The sequence below is a fragment of the Anarhichas minor genome, unplaced genomic scaffold (genome assembly GCF_050575085.1).
Source record: "Anarhichas minor isolate MPS153535 unplaced genomic scaffold, ASM5057508v1 ptg000027l, whole genome shotgun sequence".
In the NCBI taxonomy this organism is placed as follows: domain Eukaryota; kingdom Metazoa; phylum Chordata; class Actinopteri; order Perciformes; family Anarhichadidae; genus Anarhichas; species Anarhichas minor.
The window spans coordinates 9862758-9885000 of NW_027466473.1; the positions used below are offsets into that span (position 1 = coordinate 9862758).

At 43.5% G+C, this 22243-nt stretch overlaps 4 protein-coding genes across 8 annotated transcripts; 2 read left to right on the forward strand and 2 right to left on the reverse strand.

Moving 5' to 3' along the window:
- Positions 1 to 86: 86 nt before the first annotated feature.
- Positions 87 to 5805, reverse strand: ccdc61 (coiled-coil domain containing 61). Of its 4 annotated transcripts, none has more exons than XM_076102674.1 (13): positions 5545 to 5805; positions 4295 to 4452; positions 4125 to 4207; positions 3262 to 3422; positions 2977 to 3129; positions 2684 to 2891; positions 2477 to 2577; positions 2145 to 2365; positions 1976 to 2054; positions 1693 to 1890; positions 1573 to 1606; positions 1373 to 1427; positions 87 to 1272 (listed from the first exon to the last, which is right to left on the reverse strand). In XM_076102674.1, exons 2-13 carry the CDS (start codon positions 4440 to 4442, stop codon positions 1178 to 1180), a joined length of 1536 nt encoding a protein of 511 aa, XP_075958789.1. In that variant the 5' UTR covers positions 4443 to 4452; positions 5545 to 5805; the 3' UTR covers positions 87 to 1177. The 4 variants fall into 4 exon arrangements, with proteins under 4 accessions (XP_075958789.1, XP_075958788.1, XP_075958787.1 ...); XM_076102673.1 differs by having other exon boundaries at positions 2145 to 2362; positions 2495 to 2577; positions 4927 to 5805; XM_076102672.1 differs by having other exon boundaries at positions 2495 to 2577; positions 4927 to 5805.
- On the forward strand, positions 4942 to 8947 carry itpkca (inositol-trisphosphate 3-kinase Ca). Its single transcript, XM_076102678.1, has 7 exons — positions 4942 to 5092; positions 6803 to 6902; positions 7030 to 7243; positions 7465 to 7669; positions 7822 to 7923; positions 7997 to 8068; positions 8279 to 8947. Exons 1-7 carry the CDS (start codon positions 5081 to 5083, stop codon positions 8483 to 8485), a joined length of 912 nt encoding a protein of 303 aa, XP_075958793.1. The 5' UTR covers positions 4942 to 5080; the 3' UTR covers positions 8486 to 8947.
- Positions 8948 to 10348: 1401 nt separating this feature from the next.
- Positions 10349 to 14576, forward strand: kcnk12l (potassium channel, subfamily K, member 12 like). 2 transcript variants are annotated; one of them, XM_076102676.1, is made up of 4 exons: positions 10349 to 10771; positions 11213 to 11274; positions 11576 to 12189; positions 12328 to 14576. In XM_076102676.1, the coding sequence occupies exons 3-4, from the start codon at positions 11799 to 11801 to the stop codon at positions 13335 to 13337; spliced, it is 1401 nt and encodes a 466-aa protein (XP_075958791.1). In that variant the 5' UTR covers positions 10349 to 10771; positions 11213 to 11274; positions 11576 to 11798; the 3' UTR covers positions 13338 to 14576. The 2 variants fall into 2 exon arrangements, with proteins under 2 accessions (XP_075958791.1, XP_075958790.1); XM_076102675.1 differs by having other exon boundaries at positions 10349 to 11274.
- Positions 14577 to 15934: 1358 nt separating this feature from the next.
- On the reverse strand, positions 15935 to 20236 carry ppm1nb (protein phosphatase, Mg2+/Mn2+ dependent, 1Nb (putative)). The gene is made up of 4 exons (XM_076102677.1): positions 19831 to 20236; positions 19056 to 19627; positions 17309 to 17426; positions 15935 to 16053 (listed from the first exon to the last, which is right to left on the reverse strand). Exons 1-4 carry the CDS (start codon positions 20234 to 20236, stop codon positions 15935 to 15937), a joined length of 1215 nt encoding a protein of 404 aa, XP_075958792.1.
- Between the last annotated feature and the right edge of the window lie 2007 nt (positions 20237 to 22243).

The window sequence follows — 22243 nt, forward strand, 5'->3', positions numbered from 1 at the left end:
CATATGTAGCTCAAATGTTGTGACTGTGTGCAGCTTGCATGCTACATTCACTTCATGACATAAATGACTGCTGGTAGAAACAGAGCAGCTGTTCAGCCCCTGAGAGGAAGCTCCGTGCCCGTAACTTTATTAGTTAATTAATGCAGCGAGCGAGCTGCAGTGGTGTAAAGCCTTCAAGGTTCACCCGACAGCAGTGCGTTCAAACATGTAAGGAAACATGATCATTTGTTATAAATTATATTTTTAGGTGGTTTAAAAGGCATTAGACTGGAGAGAAATGCGAGTAACAGTCTTTGTGCACATACACATACAGCAATTCATAGAAAATGTGGCAGTTTCACTGATCAACAAAACGTGTTGCGTTCATACAGTTGCATGCACGATCTCCATGAAAGTGGTATGAATTATGTGTACACATAAATACAAGTACTCCTTACACAAATAATAACCTTTATGCTTGAATTTGGGATATGAGCTCAAAGGGAAATTGGGTCTACTTTGGTTCAAACCGTGGAAAAACATTTTAATGTACTTTACAACACATGGATAGAAAATGCTGGAATGACATTTAACCACCAAATCTAGACACGATGACATGCATGCAGTCAGTCAGGTCCACTACCTGGAGGGTACTCTTAACATGCACGGGACAGAAGAGACGGCAACATGTTGATCACATTCACACCCATTGACATGTCACTTTAAAATAGTTGCTTTACTTAATGTGTTTAGGAAAGAAGAGATAACACTCACACGCTCACAGGGAGAGAAAAACCTCCACAACATGGAAAACATCAACCAGCGAGTAAAGGATGAAAAAACATTAACGGACTGAGCTACTGCCGACTCTTCCGTCCATGTGAACGAGTTACGTTAGTTTGGTGTAAAAATAAATAAATAAAGAAAAACACTCCAGTCACACACGGTCCTCTTAAGTTAATTAATAAAAACTTAGTATATTAAAAAAATAATATTTTCAGTCCAGAAAAAAAAGGAGTCCTTCACAGTGAAGGCTGTAGTTCCCTGAAGTCCTGGAAGTTTTAGTCTCCAACATGAAGCTCAATGTGCTCCTCCAATCTGGCCACCGTGAAAAATAAAAACAGAAAGATGGCCTGAGCTTCTAGCTGTGCAGTTGTCGGGTAACACGGAGTGACTCGAGCAGCGGGCTGTGCAGCGGTTAGTGTCCTGTATCCAGATCCCTCATGTAGTCCTGAAGGGCCAACAGCCTGGCATCGATCTCGGACAGCTCGGCCCCTGTATCTAAGGAGCTGTCTGGGGTCGGAGACGTAAAATGATGATGTGTGGCGGCCAGCTTGTTTTCAACTCAAATAATTTTATTGCAGCAAAAATGTACACGACTTGGATTAGTTACCTTTGTGTGTTGGAGTACTGCAAAATGGCTTCCTGGTCAAAAGGCCTCCTCTGGACTAGAAAGAGATAAAATGCACATTAAGAAGACAGCAAACCCCCTGAGAAGCCCACAACCATCCGTGAACGGATGTCACGATAGAAAGAGAATGAGAGGGCAGCAACAAACTGTACCAGAGTTAAATGAAGCACCAGTTTACTCACCGCATTGGGTCCATTGTAAGTCTGTTTTCTTCCTCTGTAATCACAGAAAAACAGACTTTAAAATAACCAGCTAAAGCAACAGAGACTTCACAAAAACCTGTTCGGACGCACTCTCATTACCTTAACAGATTTTGGGCCATTTCCTCCATATCCACTAAGGAGCTTTGGGAGGAGTTCCTGCTCCCTCGCCGCTCCACCGATAGACTCCTGCCTCTGCTGCCAGACCGGGCCATCTGAGGATAGGCCTCTCTGGACCGGGATCGCCCCCTCTCAGGGACTGTGGGAGACGTCAGCATGTCCCTCCGTGCCTTCCTATGTCTGACACAGAAAACAGGGTTCACACTGTTGTTGCAACACCAAAGATCGGCGCTGTCAAAGACGGCAAAAAATAACGGAGACAAACTTTTTGAGATCTGCATCTTTCAGCCTGCGCTGCCTGTCCTGGATGTAAGCAGTTGGGTCAAAGCGTTGTACCCGGGACCCTGTTAGATAGCAGGTGAGAATATTTAGATTTCACCTCTTAATAAAGGTAACGGGCCAAACTACTGCTACATCATGAGCAGTACCAGTACCAGTGGGAGACGGCGACGGCCTGGGTATGTGAGCGCGAGGTCCCGAGGAGTCCGCTCTTCTGCCTCTTTCCTCTGACCTCTGACCTCTGTCGTCCGTCCGTTCTCTGGACCCCGAGCGAGCCCTGACCGTCCCGTACCCCGACCGCCTCTCGCGGGAGACGGAGCGATAGATTTCCACGTCAGCCCGAGAACTGACGCGGCCGGACACCGGAGTCACTCTGCTGCAGACGCACAGAGAGAGCGCCGAGTAGGTAAATAACATCCAGAGTTCACATATTTACTCCACATTGTAAGTGAATGGAATAAAGAGAGAGAAGGTAAAGACATAGTACATGATTAGATTGTCTAACCCTCTCCGTAGGAACGCCAGTTCACTGGTGAGATTCTTGACCCGAATGCGGAGAGCGCACTCCGATGCTCTCAGGTCCTCGAACTAGCCAGGAAAGGGAATCAAAAGAGATGTTAAAACCAGCTGAGCAACAACGGAAACCCCATAAATCTATTTCAGTCGACTACTTTGAGGAGCATCAGAGGTCCACCTGCTCCACTAGGAGTCGCTGCTCCTGGCATCTCTTGCTCGCCGAGCGTTGACCTTTGGCCCTCTCCTTGACGAGCTGCTCCTCCAGCGTCCTCACCACGTCTCTGACCCGCCAGTCCTCTCGTCCAGCTGCGGGACCACTTCCGCTGCTCTGCAGCCGCTCCAGGACCTTAGCCATCGCATCCTTTTCTTCTTTCACCAGAGCCAGCCTGCAAACAGTAGGAGACGGTAAAAAAAAAAGTCCTGTGTGCCTTCTTCGTATTAGTCATGCTGATGAGATGAAATGCAACCTACTCTGCTCGTAGCCGTTGTATTTCTAGTTCTGCAGATTTGTTGATTCCATGAGAGGAGACGGTGCTGAGCTCGGCCTTAAGAGCTCTGACTTCCTTCTGCAGGGCGGCCGGGTCGGGCTTACCCACATAGGGCAGCGGCAAGGGGTAGTGTATCCTACAGAGTACACTAGAGTCAGCAAATCACGGGTGATTACCCAAATACTGAGAAACAAAATCTGGCCAAAACAGGGCATCGGCAAACTCGTTTTTAATATGTTACCATGTAAGTTGCAACAGAGACACAAACCTGTCAAACTCCACGGTGTATATGAGGATTAGGTATCTTTTGGCAGTGAGGACAGAGGACTGCTGATGGCCGTGAGGACGACCAACCACTCCGGCTTTTCTGTTACGTAGCAGCTCCAGGTCAGCGTAGGTCAAGAGGTCAAGTGTTACCGAATCACTCATCTGCAGAAAAAGCTCAAGTTAACGATCCAACGTTAGAAATAAAGCCAGCTGCCATCAACTACCATAAAACAACCTTTTAAAAGATTAGAAATGTCCTGATTTATATTTACTTTGTCATGCTATGCCTGATCCTTACATGTACAGCAATAGAACGTTTTTTACGCTTTCATTTAAATAAAATAAACAAAATAATAATACATATCTATTTTTCCTCTTCTGGGAATCGTGAAACTAATGAGATATTAAGGTTTATTTAGATACAACTGTCAGAAAACCTTTTACTGTCTTTGCACACATTTGATTGTGTTTTTGTGGTCTGTGTTACTTTAGTTTTAGTCACAATGGGCCTGGCAGACAGTACTGATGTCTCTCTGTGTGTGTGTCTACTTTTAGACCGATTCCTAAAAGTACCCAAATTTCCAATAGTTTCTGTTATTTTCCTCGGGGCGCGCTCGCCTTTTGGCCCCCTGTTTCTTAACATTAATGAAAAGCAGAGAGGGAATAAGACACAGCTCGGGATAACTGGACATTGTTTCCGCTCATGTGGAAACATTGAACTCGAATGAATGAGTCTCGCCTCAGCTCACACGGCCTCAGGCTAATTTGTGTCTGTTCGTATCTTTCTATTGACGTTGTATTTGTGCCACCTCTGCATTTTTCCCCCCCTCCTCGTTCTATCCGAGTGCACCTTCAAACATATACCTTTCTAACAGCTGATTCTAACATGCTGCAGAAAATGGGGAACTGCTTGAAGTTGCCAGTTTTGCGGGTGAGGTCCTCAATGTCTGGAAAAAAAGAATAATTGAACAATGTGAGAGAGACTACTTGTGCCTGTTTTGTCATTTAATTTATAATGAATGTGTGCTACTTACATGCTGGATCAAAGTCCCCTCTCCATTGATCCGCTGTCATTGCATCAGAGATTTCGACTATCAGCAAACCCTTGTCCACCTCTACCTTCACAGAAAACTCCACTCCTCGAAACACAATATCCTCCGTCACCTCAGAGCCCTCCTCCATCACGCCAGGTCTGTGTAGAAGAGGTAAATTATTATCATGGATTAGGAGCAACTGGAATAAACTCATCTGTTCAATAACAATATTTACAGGTTTGTCCTCCCAGCTGAGCCTCAGACCCATTAAGATCATATCAAATGTAACGCATGTGGACAAATCAGAGCCTTATTACCTTATTCAACAATCTAAATGAATTCAACTGTATTCTACATTATCATCAAATCAGATGTGCATGTCCTGTTTTCTACTGACATAATCGTTTTTTATAGTGTGATATTTGTACTTCATGTAGATTAATTTGACATTCTGTTCTGTTTAGTAGTACAATAGCCTCGTAGAAAAAACATTAAAGATGTTGGCTACAGTTAATACAGAACATTATAGATGTAAGTTATCTTCAGTTTAGCTGTAGATGTTTTTTATTTCAGTTATTTTAAACATATCCACTTCATTATTCTGTCTCACTCTCCTGTTTCACCTGGCTCACCTCACACAGCGTGTCTCAATCAAAACACACCGCAAGGGGCGGTAGCGAGCCAACAGAGTCCATTTCAAAAAGGTGTCATCATTTTTATTGGGGAAAAAGTTCTGGATGGTTTGGTTCACGTCGTACGTCGAGGACTCAGTGAACGCCATAAGACATGTTTTACGAGGTAAGATGTTAACGTGCGTATCTTCTGTTGCGTTACAGAGCCGTTAGATCTCGCGCTTCACTTCACTTTCTCTCGTGCAGAGAGTGAAAGCGACTGACATGAAATCTGTGTGAACCTCATCGTTCACTGTGACGTTTCATGCTCACAAAACATACACACGAGGGGGTAACGTGACTAGTTCAGGGTCGGATCTATTAAATGTGTTATTATGGGCTTCTGAAGTGTAGTTAACTAACGCTACGTCTTCTACTCAACGTTTTCTGTCAATAGATCAGCTAGCAAGAGTAAACATCTTCGCTCTCGTTAGCTACGGTTAGCTAGCATTGACCATTGTCGTTAGTTAGCGCTGGGTCACGCGAGTTCGTTAACTTGAGTCGCAGCTAGCTAACCGAGCTATCCCGTGTTACTCAGTGTGCGAATAAACGGCAAACATAAAAACACCTGAACGTTACCTTTGGTCGCAGTAACGGTCCGTAATGAGGTGAGATGTCAACACATAACGTTAGCTTCTCGTGGGACAAGCATCGCAGGTGCGTTAGCTAGCGTTGGGTGAAGTGCGTGGAATAGATAGCCGCTTGATTTGTGGTACAGTACAGCTAGTCCAAAACAAGTTGGAAGCCACCGGTGGAGACGGGAGCGCTTCAACAACCGGGAACCGTTAAATTCTTCTTCTGCAATTTGCTTTGCCAACGCTGCCTCTTCTTCTGCTCTAATGCGCGAGGACTATCAGGGGCGTTGCTGCCCTCTACAGGCAGCGAGTAGACACGACCTTTACTCTGGTGAGCGACTACAATATACAGTAGTGCTGGAAATGAATAGTGGTGGAGGAAGTATCAGATATTGTAGCAATATAACAATATATATACTCTTATAAAAATACAGAAGTATGCAAAATATACTTTATATCACAAATAAAAGTACTCATTCAGAAAAATGGAGTCTGTGTATATTATTCACTTATTCAAACTCTTGCATTAATTAACTTCAACTGCTTTCTATACGTTTTGATAGTTTCATCTCTAACAGTCCATCATATTTTATGAAGTGATCACCTGTTGTGTATATATGTAATCAAAGTTTAAAAAAAACAAAGTAACTATAGTAGCTCAAGTTGTCAAATAAATAAAGTGGAGTAAAAAAAGTACAATATTTCCCTCCAGAATGTGGTGGAGTAAAAGTATTAAAAAGCATCAAGTAAAATACATACAAAAGTTGCAATTAATTGATCTAATGAACAGACAGAACCAAGAATCTCCTATTTGTCAAGCTAGTATCTGTTTTTATTAAACTTTAAAATTATAATAGTGAACAAATTTGCCTCCAATCGCCAAATCAGTTGAAATAATTGCGTCGGCGCCACATTTTCAACATAATGACAAAACATGGAACCAACTTCCATGTTGACATTGTCAACATCTGAGTGTTCAGCCTTCCACTGTCGAGTGAAGTGTTTAAATAGCAGAAAACAAGTGCTTGCTGTAAATGTTTGATGAACCTGTTGCACAAGACCAGAGCCGACCCCTCGGGTCAGGGCTGTTTCCATGGACACGTTGATCACCCACAATGAAAAAAAGTCGAGTAAATGAGTCTGAAGTCTGCTGCTTGTCAGTACAGACGCAGAAAAACACAGGCAGCAGAGGAGTGTGACCTGGAGAGTGTGTGTGTGTGCTAAATAATGACTGACTGAGGTGTTTTGGTCTTTCCGTGCAGAGCTCCGCATGGAAGAAACACAAAAGTTGTGGGACCTCATCTCTCCTACCCATGACTCCCAAGAAACCTCAGCAGTGGCTGCAAGTGGTCGGACATGCAGGTTTGCTTATCTGGTCTAACTTGTCTTTCATTTTGCTCCTCAACGGGTCTAATTTTAGTAACAAACAATTATCCACCATGTGAGTAAAGAAATGAATTTGGTTTGTCTTCTTTTTTTCCTTTTCCAGGGAGCTTTCACGTTGGGGACTATGGCACACTGCTGAAGAGGTTTTGTGAGGGGGAGCAACAGTGCTACCTGAGGCTGATGGAGGATGTTCTGAGGCCCTTTGTTCCAGCCTACCACGGTGTGGTGCAGCGGGACGAGCAGAATTACAACATGATAGATAACCTGCTGACCCATTTCAACAGACCTGCCATCATGGACTGCAAGATGGGGAGCCGGTAAGGTTTGATGGCAATTTTTTTTGTGGCAGAGCAGAGGAGTTTTATTTCCGGCAAATTTAAAGGAGGAGACTTATAGTGCAGCAGTGAATCTCAATAAGGCCTAATTGTTTTTTGATGTATGCTGAATATCAATATAATTCTAGTTCCACAGTTATAATGCTCTTTAATGCAATTAATAATTCCCAGTAACAATAACAGTGAGGCACTGCCCTTTACAGCACATACCTCGAGGGGGAGCTGCTGGTGGCCAGAGAACGGCCCCAGCCCCGTAAAGACATGTACGACAAGATGGTGGCTGTGGACCCAGAGGCCCCGACGGACCAGGAGCGAGCCCAGCAGGCAGTGCTGAAAACCAGGTACATGCAGTGGAGGGAGACGCTGAGCTCCACAACGTCTCTGGGTTTCCGTATCGAAGGATTCAGGGTAAGCTCATCAAAGATGGTTGACTTAACCTGATACATAGGGAATAAATCCTGCTAGGTTGACAATCTTTGCAGCAATAAATGTCTATAATCATAGTTTAATAGCTGCACATTTTGCATTATAATGCTGTAACTTGTAAGTTTCCTTTGCAGAAGTCAAATGAAGAATGTCACACAAACTTCAAAAGGACCAAAAGCAGAGAGCAAGTGATGGAAGCACTGGACAACTTCGTTGATTCCAACACACACATCGTGGTGAGTGTGACCTCCGATGACTTTCATTCACTCATTGATACATTTGTTGTAACTCTTTTGTCTTTCTTGTCAGTGGGGATATCTGAGGCGGTTGAAACAACTGCGGCAGGTCTTGGAGGCCTCAGACTTCTTCAGAACACATGAGGTTAGATGTGGGATGGTTTTGTTTTGTTCATGTCTTGAACAGGATTTAAAAAATGTTTAGGAAAAAAACAATTTAGCTTGTTCCAAAAGAGCTAGTTTGTAATTCTGTGGTGCCCGTTCTTTTGTAGTTTGGTGTCGGCAGGCTTATGCTGATGATAGAGCACATTGGTCCAGTGGTGGAACTTTTTCCCTAACAGCTGTACCCCTGCAGGTTGTGGGCAGTTCCTTACTGTTTCTACATGACTGGACAGGCAGAACAGGAGTCTGGATGATTGACTTTGGAAAGACAGCGGCATTACCGGCACACCTCACCTTGGACCACCGCACTCCCTGGGTAGATGGCAATCGAGAAGACGGCTACCTGTGGGGTCTGGACAACCTCATTGATATGCTGGCCAACATGCTGCCCCTGACCTGAACTCCTCCCTAAACGTGTGGAAATTCACTCCTAAGCCTTCCTTCACCACTCTGAAGTGAGTGACTGCAGATGCACTGGCTTCTGAAATGGCCGTGTCGTCAGAATTGTGAGAATTAACTCGGGACAGAATGAGGGTGTGAAAAAGGAAGATGTGATTGATTACAGAAGTAAATACTTTCAGCAAATTACAATTACAACATTGGTCAAAAGATCATTGGTGATTTATGTGAATCTCAACCTGAGGCCTGTAAAGTTTGACCACTAATTAGACCTACACTCACCCGTGCTGCCGATCCGCAGCCTCAGCAGGACACGCCGACTCAGCTGTCTTGAGATTACACTGCTCATTATTTTAGGGAAAACATGGAAATTAGAGGCCGAAGATATGGCTGGCCCCTCTGCTTTGGGAAGATCTGCAGTTTAAATGTCACTCTGTGTCATTAAAATGGTGCTAAAACGACAGTGGACTTATTTCCTGCATTTCTTTAAAGTTACAGTGTGTAGCTTTTTAGGGGGATCTATTGGCAGAAATGGAATATAATGCTGTCACTTGAAAATAAGAATCATTGTGTTTTTTTGTTACCTTAGAATGAGACGTTTATATCTTCGTATACGTCTTCACGGAGCAGGCCGCCGTGTTTCTACGGTAGCCCAGAACGGACAAACCAAACACTGGCTCTAGATAAGGTACCTCAGTTCTCCTACACGCTTGGCACACAGGAGAAGGTTCAGTTGGTTGCAATCTGCAACCTCGCTGCTCGATGCCGCCGGATCCTACACACTAAACCTTTAGATATTTAACCTATTAGATTGCGAAATAATTTTACCATTTCCACTGTTAAGAAAACACTAAACTTTGGCATTTGAGTGGATATCAAGTCCTACAGATATTGTTAATAGTTAAGACCAATAACAGGAAAGGTGTTGCTTTTGCACATAGTGATTTATGGAGTTAATGGTTTACCATTAAACGTTATATTATTTTCAGTCTTGGCCTTCTCGGTCTTGGTCAGTTTGTTCACCACTTCAGTGCAGACCGATGATAATATCTACAAAACTGACGGACGGATCGGCCCAAAAGTTTGTTCATGGTCCCTGAAGATGAATCCTCGTAACTTTTTTTTAACTTTTCTTCTAGCACCACAACGAGGTTGACGTTTGAGTGAATTACAAAATTGTAATTTGTGGAATACTAAATGACATTCCCGTCATCCTCAGCTGCACTTTGTGTTTACTGCCACTTAGCAAATGTCAGCGTGCTAATCTCAGATGGTGGAAATGGTAAACAGTATACCTGTTAAACATCCAAATGTTAGCATTGTGATTTTAGCTCAAAGCAATATTAACACAATATTTCTACTCTTTTATATTTTATATTTAAAGAGCAGTGACTAAAGTGTTTTGCTACTCTGCCTAATTTACTGATCATTTTGTTGTCAAGTCATATGGAGTTTTTAAAATTTGAATGAACGCTCCTTATTAATCCTTCCTGCGGCTGACACGTTGACAGGAACTCTTGAAATTTGCATCTTTTTGTCTCAGTCGTGCTCATTGGTCTTGGTGACTCATGAAAACCAGCTGTTCTCGTCCTCCTTTGAGGCATGAAGGTTGATGGCATTTGATGTTTTTACTGTTTTGGATCATTGAAAGCATCAGAATTGTAGAATGTGTGTGTGTGTGTGTGTGTGTGTTACATAAACCACGTGACGCTCATCATTTTAAAAACCTCTTTACAAAGCAATTTTGTATTGTATTATTTGGTTTTTGGTTATTTTTAAATGAATAGTACAGTAATGCTGTTGAGAAAGTAATGCATTGATGGATTCATGCAGCTATCGGCAGTTACTGATGTAACATTTAGCCGTTAAAATACAAATAAAAGGGACAGATATACGCAGTGCTGTAAACCTGAGCAGGTCTGAATGTTAATCAAACTCTAAAGTTCAACACCTGACGCAGGGCAGGCTGGTGAGATGAAGGCAGATGTGCTCTCTGTCTTCCGCACCTGTCTGCTTCTGTCGTTCAGCCATCAGACGGCCGGCAGAGGAAACCCCTGCCCTTACCTGCAGCCCCAGATGAGATTAAAGGCAGACAGAGTAGCAGAGTCATGCTCTACAAATCCTCCCATACAGTCTGCAGCAACAACAAAAAGCCCTCTGAGAGGGGCTGGAGGCTGCACAACACAACCGCAATCTGACCTGCCGGCTACCGAGCAAATCCCACTGGAGCACTTTGGAGTTGAGTGCCTTGCACAAGGGTATCTCAGTTGTGGTGCAGATAGAAGGGGTAAGCTCAGCTCTTATATTTCATTGAAATGTATCCTGCTGAACTGGCGAGCTTCATGGTCACGTGATACTTGTTTAATGTTTAGGCCGCCGCCAAATATTAGTTTCAGTAGCAGGAGAAGCGAGGCTCAGAGCGGGACTTGAAACTAGCCGGTCCAGGCTGGATACAACTGAGTGATTTAAAGGAGCAATTACAAAAAGCAAACCTTGTGACACTTGTAGCTCTTTTACGGTGAAGTCACATTGAGGCGTGATGAAGGAGGAGAAAAGAGGAATAGTGTTTTCAAAATGAAGAGATGACTGCGCCAATCAGTGTGTGCTCAAAGACAGAGGGGGTGGGCAGGGGATGATGATGTCAGTATGTGACAGATGAAACATCAGACACCCTCTCAGTTTGCACAAAAAACTCAGAGGCTTCCTCTCGCTGGTCATTGTTCATCAGATCCATGGAACGAGCACAGCAGCAGACCGACTCCCAACGGACGCTGCTGTCAACAAAACCAGGTACAATTTGTGTTTTTTTTTACTTTAAACTTAAACTACTTGATCTGTGAGTTGATTACATATTATAAACTGCTACTGACTAAAATGTTTTTATGAATTCAGTCATTTCTTAAAATATATGAACCTATTTATCCAAAGTGTGGAATGTTTGCAGTCAGTTTTTTTGATTAAAATAATTGTGAATTGATAAAGAGGAAAACAGCATATAGAGTTGTGCAAAATAAAACTATTATAAAATATGTATATTGTAGTTACTACCATTATATATTGCGTATCTTTTTTTTTCTTCTTTTTCTTACAGACTATTCTCTTCTGATGCATCATTTTCCTTCATCATTAAAGCAGCAGAGTAACTCCCACCAAGAGGTGTGCAGACGTTTAGCAGCAGTTTTCCAGCTAAATGCATTGCTGTATATGTAAACCAAAAGTGCTCTATATATTCAGTGCATGTATGTTGTGTGGCGGGTGATGCATGTCACACATACTGCGAGTGTGTGACATGTGAGTGTGTGAGCAGGTGGTGCATGTTGTCGCGGTGGTGTGTCTGTGCTGCTGCTGCTGTGCTCATGGCCCAGAGGAGGGCTGCTGGGGGCTGCTGCTGCTGCTCCAGGGCGCCCATGAATGAAGACAATGCCCGTTTCTGCCTGCTGGCCGGGCTCATCCTGGTCTACTTGTTGTGCGGAGCGGCCATCTTCTCAGCCCTGGAACACCCCTTTGAGCTGCGCGCCCGCCGCCTCTGGAAACAGCAGCTGGACAACTTCACCCAGAGATACAGGGTCAACCTGGGGGCCTTGCACACTCTGCTGCGGCAGTACGAGGAGGCGAACGGAGCTGGGATCAGAGTTGACGCGCTGAGGCCCCGCTGGGACTTTTCTGGAGCTTTCTACTTCGTGGGCACAGTGGTCTCCACTATTGGTAAGCCTTTACGCTTTTTTTTTTTTGTCTTTCTAAGATGCCAATTCAAAAGTTCTTAGATTATTCTTATGAGATACCAACTCATACTGTTTATCAACCTTGACCTTTTTAACTTTTTATTTTGTGTCTCTTCTTCAGGCTTTGGCATGACCACACCGGCAACCATAGCTGGAAAGATATTCTTAATCTTCTATGGTCTCATCGGCTGTGCTGCCACCATTCTCTTCTTTAACCTCTTCCTGGAGAGGATCATCACAATGTTGGCTTACATCATGCGCTGGTGCCATGAGCGTCGGCTCAGGTGTGCTGGAGTTTGGGTGGTGTCGAGCAGGGAAGAGTCCTCCGGCGAGGAGGACAGCCTGGAAGGCTGGAAACCATCAGTCTATTATGTGATGCTGATCCTGGGTGTGGCATCGGTTGTGATTGCGTGCAGCGCCTCCACTCTGTACAGCCCCATGGAGAACTGGAGCTACGTGGACTCCCTCTACTTCTGTTTTGTGGCCTTCAGCACCATCGGCTTCGGGGACCTGGTGAGCAGTCAGAGACAGCAGTACGAGTCTCAGGAGGCCTACCGACTCGGGAACTGCATTTTCATCTTGATGGGGGTGTGTTGTATCTACTCACTCTTCAATGTCATTTCTATTATCATCAAGCAAACTCTAACCTGGATTGTGGGTAAACTGGTCTGCTCGGGGCGGCACCAGTCCTGCTCCTGCTCTAGAACCGGGTGCCGGTGGTTCTGCTGCCCCTGCCTCAAGAAGAAAAATCACAACCGCGTGCGTCCGCTTGCACACCTCCGACAGAAACGCTTAAAACGCAACACCGTGCGGCCTATCTCGTCCCACTGCCCCGCAGGAAGACACCGCTACATGGACGGCTCGGTGGAGACCGTGTGCGACAGCGAGACGGACGCAGGCGCGGCCGCCGATGGGGTGCACGTGGGCCGTCGTCTGTCAGGAGAGATGATCTCTGTCAATGAGTTCATGGTGTCCAACAAGGTGTCTCTGGCACTGCTACAGAAGCAGCTGAGCGAAACGGCTCACCAGGGCCCACGGCAAAGCTACACCCATCAAAATGCATTCTCCGGGGGTGTGGGGGCCTTGGCCATTATGAACAATCGCCTACAGGAAACCAGTGTGGATAGGTAGCACGAACGACATGTCATTCTTGTGTACATGGCTTTGGGCTCTCTATGATGGAGCCCTAATTCCAAACTATTTTCTTGTCCAAAATACAACTCTACATACGTATGCTCATTTATGACTTAGAGAAAGCCAATAATTTATCCTCAGTGTGACCAAACCAAATTCTGTGAGCGGAATAATTACCCTAATTTGAGCAATTTTCAATGGAAGTCTATGCGGATAATAGCAGACCTCCAGCGGGGATTCTGGACATCCAATAATTGATCACATTTTCTTCTGTGTAGAGAAAGAGAGCAAAAAGCCTGAATACAATTTAAAGAATTTAACATCACTGTGAGGAGGGGTCTGATGTCCTGAAGTGATTGGCTCATTCAAAAGCAATCAGATGAAAGAAGCAGTGAAGGACCACTTAGAAGGGGACCGCTGATTTAAGAGTGCTGCACATGTCCTCTGAGCTCCTGATAAATATGGTTATGTGTGTGAGGTGGTAGTCAGTATTAGTGAACATGCAGACATAAATATATCGACAGTCTCCTCTTAGATAACTAGCTGCTTATACAGCATAACACATTTGACTTGTGGTTGAAACAGAGCTTCTCAAACGCACCGCAGGAGCTCACCAACACGGAAAAAGAGACATTTTATATCTGTCGATTGCTCACAAGTCGGCCATCTCGTTTCATCAACGCATGTCATTGAAATTCTTAGTAATCATGAAATAGCGCTGAGATCCGGGGTTTTCAATAGAGCACATCCAATCAAACGAGGCCTAGAGGACGTCCTTATGACAAAAGTGCTTATTGTCGCGGGATCACATCATCAGAGCAGAGAAGCAAGATTCAGGCTCTCCTCTGCTAGCTGGAGGAGATCCTTTACTATGCAAAAAACATAAACATGTTAATTCTGTATCATTCTGTATCATCTACAGTTTTTCATCAGTGCATGGGAGGATGATTGTGGGGAGAAAAGCGTCCTCCTTAGAGACAAACATCCTCCATTTTCCTCTAGTGGTCACGCTTGATGAATTGTCTTAATTGCTAATTTGAGAACAATGAGGAAAAAACAGTTCTTTAGGGAGTTATTGTGGGTAAAAATACCGCAAGTAGTCAATTAAATATTCTTTATTTAGGTTTAAAACAGTCATGACTCCTAACATGTAATGTCTATACACAGAAGATTACTCACTGAATAATAAAACAATCCAATATATGATGCGGATTAAATGACCCATCCTGAAACTGACCCGGTCTGATGCTGTTTGTTTTATCTTTACTATATAAAAGATGAATAAGGCAGCACAGTACATATCATCAAACTTATGGAAAAAGAAAACACATTTCACATGCACTGTATTGATTCAAATGTTTACAAATATGGTTATATGAATATAGAAAGAATTATATTATAAGAAATATAGGCGTAGAACTTATTCACGTAAAATAAATTTTGATCGGTCAGTAAATACAGATTTTAGGGTATTTGGCCAATTTTGGGATGCTTTTAGTTCAGAACTTGTTCACAATGCAACCGTTACATGCTGTATAGATCTTTAGATAATAATCTAATTATTTGAACACATAACTCATAACATATCACGTAACTTCACTCGGCGCAGTGGATCTAATTCTACATGTTTAAAGTAAACACAAGTTGTAGAAGTAAACACCTTTTCAAAAAAAGGTTTCGATTTTGTGTGAAATGTATTTTTTCTTGACTGTGTGTATGCGTTGACATTTAAATAGCAGAATTAAACATTTCATTAGTGTTTATTTGCCTGTCACTTTTTTGCCATGACGAAAATGCTAAATTTGTGCACCCCCATCACTGCTAGCGCTCCCTGTTAAAGCAAATGGATATATGTTAGCTTTTGGGCTAGCAACAACCCATTTTTCCTTCCTTATTTTTAAAACATCTTCTTAAAAATACAACTCTACATACGTATGCTCATTTATAATTTCATCCAATGTACAATGTATAATTTCACAGCTGGTTGTTATTCAGTTTTACAGTCATTTGAAAGTGTCATCTGTATTTTCTGTTCACTGAATATGAGGCAGAGGTTTGTTGCTGGATCGTGTCTCTGAGTAAGTTTTACAAAATCTCCTTCTTGTATAAATATAAAATGTATTAGGCTTTATTAGATCTATTTTGCATTGTATTTGTTATGACAAGATGCTGTTTGCTAGTATGATGTAAACAAACACCCCTGTCTGTTCAACATCTCCCTTTTTGTCAAAGTGCACACATGAAAGAAAACAGTTTTAATAATATTGATATTAATTACAGTCCTTCCACGGATCCTTGGAGAACAGCCCGGCTTCTCAAGAGCCTCCCAGGCCCTGGACAGACAGGCAATGGAGAAAATAATGGTGAATATACTCTCCATGCTGAAGGAAATAACATGTCTTCTACTGGTTAGAATGGGACGGTGTGTAGTTTGTACTCACATTTGGTAGCATGGGCTTGTGGGTCTCTCTTTGTTGATAGTAGGCAGAAATAATGCAGTTCCTTCTGCAACACACAAGTAACACGGTGTAATTTCACAATACAGGGAACACACACACACACACACACACACACACTAACATGTTTTGTGTCTCTTACTTGCTCTGTATGCCTCCACCTGGTGGTAACCCGGGGATGTCGGTGGATGCGAGGACTGTGAGGACAGACAGCAGGTCAGGTTCCTCCCCTCTGACGCACAGCTCATCATAAATCTCTTTTAGATATTAAAAAGATAAACATGGAAGAAAAAAAACTTGTAAGCACATTTGGAAGTTCCTGCATCAACTACTTCAAGTTTTAAAATATTCTTAAAGTCTTAAATAATAGGGCTTGGCATTATATTCTGTGTTTCTAATATTGTCAACAAACAAATCAACCGTAAAAAGTCCAAAACCAACAATCCCTTTGAACGTGTCTCAATAATTTCAGCCCTAAACCTATTGGTGCTGGCTGAAGACATAATCTGTCAAAACAGCTGGGCCCTGTAGATTTGAACAAACATTACTCAAACAGTGCGTTTTATGCTGCTTAATACACCTTTGGTGTTCTAGCGAGCATTTGCCACATTTGACAGTATTCTGTATGTGGGATTGACTCAAAATAAACTACAGTACCCATGTTCATGGTGATGAAGGAACATGTCACCCAGTGCAACAGTGGGGCTCACTGATATGCTTTTGGGCAACAATGGAGATCTATGGCAGAGAGGAATATTCTATAACAGAAACGTATCGAATGTCATAGTCTTGTACTTTAAAGGGTTAAACCAGAGTATTAGTAAAAGAGGGGCATTGACTGTTTTCCCATCAACTATCAGTCTGATGACGGATACGTCTCTGGGGGTCACGGGGCTATATTTCTGGGGTTCCGGTGTAGTCAGCGGATATCCAGGCCAAGACTCCCTTTACCATGCGCTGCTCAATGTCGACAGTCCGATTAGCAACTTGAGATGCCAGACTGGAGTTCGAGTTGAGTGACGACATGTACGACCAGATGGCAGGTAGCCAGTTTACAAGCTAATTTAAACAAAGAAAAAGCGGATTCATCGTCAGACGATAGCTGTTGGGTTCCTAGATTGCATTTCGGGCCAACGTGTTCCACCTCTTTTGCCCTCCATGCGGACTGTTTACCTGCATTCAACCAAAGTCTGGTTCGGTCAAGACTGCTCGGACAATACAAACGGAAAACAAGAACTCTTCCGATACCAAAATCTTGTCCCGTTGCCTACAGAGTCTTTATGTGAATGCAGAATTCAGCATATGAATGCAGAATGTGTTCATAGAGATTCCTTTTGTATTGGAATGAATTGAACCACTGCAGGTACAGAAGAGGTCCATCTCAGTGTGCTTGAACTGCAAATCTCAAGAAAACCGAGAAGTATCAACATCAAACCGTGCGTTGACAAAAATAAGTGCCTCACATGACAGTGCCTGTAGTGTCCCTGGTATATCAATATTGCTCACACACACCTGCTACTTTGGACTCCAGCAGGTCCTCCAGTTCAGCCTCCTGGTGTAATGCCTCTGCTGACAGCTGGGGGGCTCCAGGGAAGCACAGCAGGATGATGCTGATGTTGTCCAAGCTGCCCTGTGGAGCACAGCGATATCAGCAGAGGTGAGTAATGACGGTTGACCTTACAAATGTCAACATCTGATACATTGCTACATCCTGGGGCGAAACAGTCTTAGAGATGGATCACTTTCACCTCAAAGTCACCTCACAGGCGCATCTGAGCAGAAACAAAATGTAAATGGAGCGTGGAAGAAGCGGTGACATTTTGAGGTCATTGTGCGCACCAGAGCTGAAGCCCTGTTACATAACAGAGTGACATGATGGACGTGACGCCCCAAACAGAGTGCAGCATGGATGTTAGCATGTGCACATGCCGTCCATGCTTATCCTGATGTGTTTATATAATAAAGCACAACATAAACAATGAACCATATTTATTTTATTGATTTCCTTGAGGTTCTGTGAAACCTGGTTTTAAATAAAGGATGAGTTTATAGAGGGAATTTGTTTCACTTACTGAGGTAGAAGATATGTATCTATTAAATCATGGGCACAACGTAACACTGAGCGTAAAGCCTAAGTGGTCTTGACGAGCTAATTCCCTTATTCTACAGATTAGTTACTGTATAGTGAAACATGTCCTGAAATCCAGCAGTTATAACATCAGTGGAGATGGCTGTTGTCAGATAATTATTCTCCCTCACTGGTCTGAAAATATTGATTATTTTTAAGGACTGTATATGACGAGCAATTGTATTTTAACCTTCAATCTTCTGCACTCTCAGAGCGAGAGAAAGAGCTGAAATGAGTCCTCACAGGAACCCAGAATAATCCCGTCTAACTGGTTCTGACCCTCATGCAATCTATTTTAAGGTGGTATCTCACACTATTATACACATTTAACCACAGCCATAGCCACCTGTACAGAGCATTTTAGCGTCTTTCAGCTAATAGTTTTGTTCTTCAGCACGCAACTTTATTGTTTTAGATCTTTCTCGCTGCTCTCGTTTGTGTATTTTTCAGATGCATGGCAGAGTTCACCAATTTAAACTTAAATCAGAAGATGTTCTCAGTTTCATCGCAGTAGACGGCGTATACAAAACGCCTAAATCTCACCATATTACATAGATTCTCACCAAGTAGAATTTAACCCTTTTATCTTTATGAACAAGTCATTTCCATACAGTATGTAGAAATAAAATACCAGACCAACAAGTCGTCAGACCATTTATATACAAAAGAAGAATGAGAGGATCGAGTACATTCCCCTGTGGTCCTCCTTACACGCATTACCCCTTCAAAGCTGTTGGATAAAAAATTAAGATATAAGAAAAAGGTGCGACTGAAGCACGTTTTTTGAAAAGCCTGAGTGAAAGTCATATAGAAGATTGATTGTGATTTATTTGGTGTGTGTGTACAATTAATCAAATCGAAACTGTTCTCCTTCATAAAGCTGTAATCTTAAAAAAAAACAACTGGAACGACCTCGGCAGCTTTCAGATCAAGCCAAACCGACTCAACACAGTCACAGTTTACGGGATTATGTTATTACGTGAAATCCGCTGACCATTAAAAATGATACAACACAGTTTTATACTGATGTTGTGTTTTGTGTTTCTAATCGGATAAAATGATTTGGCAGTTAAACTGAACATGTAGAAATGCATTGAAAAGGTCAAGATGACACGTTCACATGGTTCTGACCTTATAGAGACAGAGGTCAATGACTTGGGTGCAGACATCCCTCAGGTCAGTGCAGACACTCAGCCGGTTGTGGATGAAGGCGCACAGGTCCTCGTTGCTGATGATGTCCCACACCCCGTCACAGGCGAGCACCAGGAACTCATCTGCTGGTGAGCGCTCCACCACGCACACCTCTGGCTCTGGTGATACCATCTGCTGGGTGGGCGTCCGGTTCTCCGCTCCCTTGTAGCTGAAGTCCCCCAGACCACGGGACACGGCCAGGGAGCCGTTGATCCGTTGGATGGACACAGAGCCGCCCGCACTCTCAATGCGCTCTTTCTCCAGAGGACTGTAAGGTTTGTGGTCTTCGGTGGAGAAGCAAACCTGGCCAGACCGGCACAGCACGGCCCTCGAGTCTCCACAGTTGGCGAAGTAGATGTAATACGGCGAGATGAGGGCGCCCACCACGGTGGTACCACCCCTCTCCCAGCCTTCTCGACGTGCCGCGGAGTGCAGGTGCTTGTCTGTTTGCAGGAAGCCCTCCATGATGGCTCCTTTGACCCTGTCAGGGTCATCCTCTGCTCCCATCCCACCTGTTTGCACAAACAAGATATAATGTTGGAATACTTTGTGTTTTCTGGATTTTTTTGCAGAATGCAATGAGGAATGATAATAGAGAAAAACTGTTTCAAGATCAAAATAAAACATAGGTGAGCATCACATGCAATTATAAAAGACAACAACACTTCACACCACTGATCAAATCTTTTTGTATTCGTTCATGCACATCTTTCACCTGTGGTTAGGATCTGACCCAGAAGGTGCTGGGAGCAGTACTGTGCCACAGTGCTGCCTGCGTGACCATCGAACACAGCGAAGAAGCTCCAGTCGGCCAGTTCTCCACCCAGCTGTGGCACACAGTTGTGGAAGTCCTCCATGTTGGCCCTCCAGCCCTGCATGCTTCCCAGGGCGTAGGTAAGACCCCAGCGGGCGCAGCCCTCCTCGGTTAGCTTGTCCAGGACTGGCCGGTCCAGGTAGGGGCTAGGAATGACCTCCTCCCTCTCAGCGTCCCCTGGCTGCTCTCCCTCAGCTGCTCCTCCACGGCCCCCTTTGAAGAAAGAGCTGACCCTCTTCTCTGTCTCTTTCACCAGCTGCCGCATAAACGCAGGCATCTCCACGCTGCCCTTCCTGGCTGTCCTCATGGCTTTTCTGCCCAGCTGATGTGGGTGGAATCTTCTTTTATCCCTTCCTCTGTGTGTTTGTGGCTGGGACGAATGGCGAAGCTCGGCCTGATGCTGGGCCTGTGCAGTGTCTGCGTATAGCCCTGCCGCTCCAGGGCTCAGAGCATGGCCGCCTGAACTGATAGATGCTCTCAGTGCTGGCTGCTCACCCCCCTCTCCCTGCTCATCTCCTTCCTCTCCTCTCTCCTCTCTGGAGACCTCACTGATCAGTGCTCTCTCCTCCACTCATCCTTCCTCTCTTACTTGTTCTCTCCTCTGCGCTGCTGTGATTTCGCCCTCTTTCTCACTCTTTCATAGCTCTTCCCTCCTTCACCAGCTCTCCCCTTGTTATTTTTCCCTGCTTCCTCTGTGATTGGCTGGCTATTTATGTGCACCAATCCCTGCTTAGCTTGCATCGCCACTGTCTTGTTATGAGTTCACCCTCTCTCACCATCCTCCTATCTGGAGCTCTGCCCCTCCCACATGTTTGGTAATCTGAGCGTGTGATCGGTTGGGATTATGGGCTGCCACCACAGTGGATTACAGGACTGTCGGCCCTTTAGCACACAGTGAGTTACTGATGGTGGAAAGAAGAGACACGGGACAGAAGGTTTATTTTCACAGGTTTATGCACACAGATGAGCCCTTTAAACTGATACTACACTTGTATACATTAAACATGGTGACAGTGCATGTTAAATGTCAGATTGGACTCAGGGTTGGAGTGTTTTTGTATTATTATATATTATTATTATTATAGAGTTATAGTTATATTCTCACTTTAATACTTTTATGGCAGATCTTTTTTTATTCTGGAATTTAATGTGGCAATAAAGCAAAATTTGCTGCAGGCCAGATGTGGTTCTCAATCATTTGTGTAAAATGATAAGTAGTTTTGTTGAAACTATTTCTAAAATAAAAGTGCAAATAAAATAATATAGTTCGCCACAAATCGATATCTTTATAGAGACAAAAAAAATGGAAACTTGAGTGGAGCTAAAGGGGGAAAGTATGCTGCATGTTTGCTGTTTATTTAATTTTGAAGATATCAAAAATGTGACTTTGGTTTTGCATGATTATGCGTGTCACCACAACACGGCTTACAGCAGTTTTTTTGGCCCCATTCACCAAATAAACTGCTTAACTCGGTGGAGTCAGCCAGGATGAGATCACTGCTCTCTGTAATTCTCCCCGTACTTTGATTTTGGGGCTGACACTCTGCCACAGTGGTGCTGATGGGACCAGGCAGGAAAGGATGGAGAAACAGTTTTAAACAGTTAATCAAACTCACTCGTCATGGTGGTGTTAAAGCAGCTTTTCACACAGTCAATGTTTTAAAAAAAATCGATTTATAAGATCTATGGTTAACTCACGTTTAAGACATTTTAATGTTTTGCCGTTCGATATAAAATATGTCTGTAGATATCCCTCTCGTGAATTTTAAAGCTTTTAACAGTCTTAAAAAAGGTGGTTGCTAACAAGTGGCTAAATGAGACGTCATCACACCAACTAGTGTGCCTTTACAGCCTCGTTGTGTGTACTCACGCTCAAGAGACCATGGTGTAGTTTGCTCATGTTTCTGCCGATTGCATTTACGCTTAAAAAAATCATGTGGTGATCATTTGTGAATATGATCTTGCTGAACAAAACGTGTTGGTATCATAAACTTGCGTTTATCACAGATCTTATTTTCTGCAATATTCTGTAAAATGACAAACAGGTCAGTGCATTCTATTATATTTTACAGTTGCATGTTTAATTCGTCACACACTTTTAGATATGCAGCCTCAATGGATGACATTTGGGAAAAACAGGAACGTTATTCAGACCAGCTGAGACTCTTTTCTGTGTTGAAGCTCAGGATGTTTTTTCTCATCACCAGTTACATTGTATTTAAGGTTGTTGATTGTTGAAAGTATACAACATATTTGTAATTCAATGGCCTCTCTATTTTCATTATGAACTCCTTGAAAATTCCTTGAAAATTCA

What these genes read in the sequence shown, in the direction of transcription:
- ccdc61 (XM_076102671.1), bottom strand. Translation starts at nt 5,075, where the DNA reads ATGGCGTTCACTGAGTCCTCGACGTACGACGTGAACCAAACCATCCAG. An exon ending in AGCGACTCCTAGTGGAGCAG is followed by an intron (nt 2,578 to 2,683) that starts GTGGACCTCTGA and finishes TTTCCTGGCTAG; the next exon opens with TTCGAGGACCTGAGAGCATC. An exon ending in CAGTACTCCAACACACAAAG is followed by an intron (nt 1,273 to 1,372) that starts GTAACTAATCCA and finishes CTCCGACCCCAG; the next exon opens with ACAGCTCCTTAGATACAGGG.
- itpkca (XM_076102678.1), top strand. An exon ending in TCCGTATCGAAGGATTCAGG is followed by an intron (nt 7,670 to 7,821) that starts GTAAGCTCATCA and finishes TTTCCTTTGCAG; the next exon opens with AAGTCAAATGAAGAATGTCA. An exon ending in ACTTCTTCAGAACACATGAG is followed by an intron (nt 8,069 to 8,278) that starts GTTAGATGTGGG and finishes GTACCCCTGCAG; the next exon opens with GTTGTGGGCAGTTCCTTACT.
- kcnk12l (XM_076102675.1), top strand. Translation starts at nt 11,799, where the DNA reads ATGTTGTCGCGGTGGTGTGTCTGTGCTGCTGCTGCTGTGCTCATGGCC. An exon ending in CACAGTGGTCTCCACTATTG is followed by an intron (nt 12,190 to 12,327) that starts GTAAGCCTTTAC and finishes TCTCTTCTTCAG; the next exon opens with GCTTTGGCATGACCACACCG.
- ppm1nb (XM_076102677.1), bottom strand. Translation starts at nt 20,236, where the DNA reads ATGAGGACAGCCAGGAAGGGCAGCGTGGAGATGCCTGCGTTTATGCGG. An exon ending in GGGTCAGATCCTAACCACAG is followed by an intron (nt 19,628 to 19,830) that starts GTGAAAGATGTG and finishes TTGTGCAAACAG; the next exon opens with GTGGGATGGGAGCAGAGGAT. An exon ending in TTGACCTCTGTCTCTATAAG is followed by an intron (nt 17,427 to 19,055) that starts GTCAGAACCATG and finishes TGTGCTCCACAG; the next exon opens with GGCAGCTTGGACAACATCAG.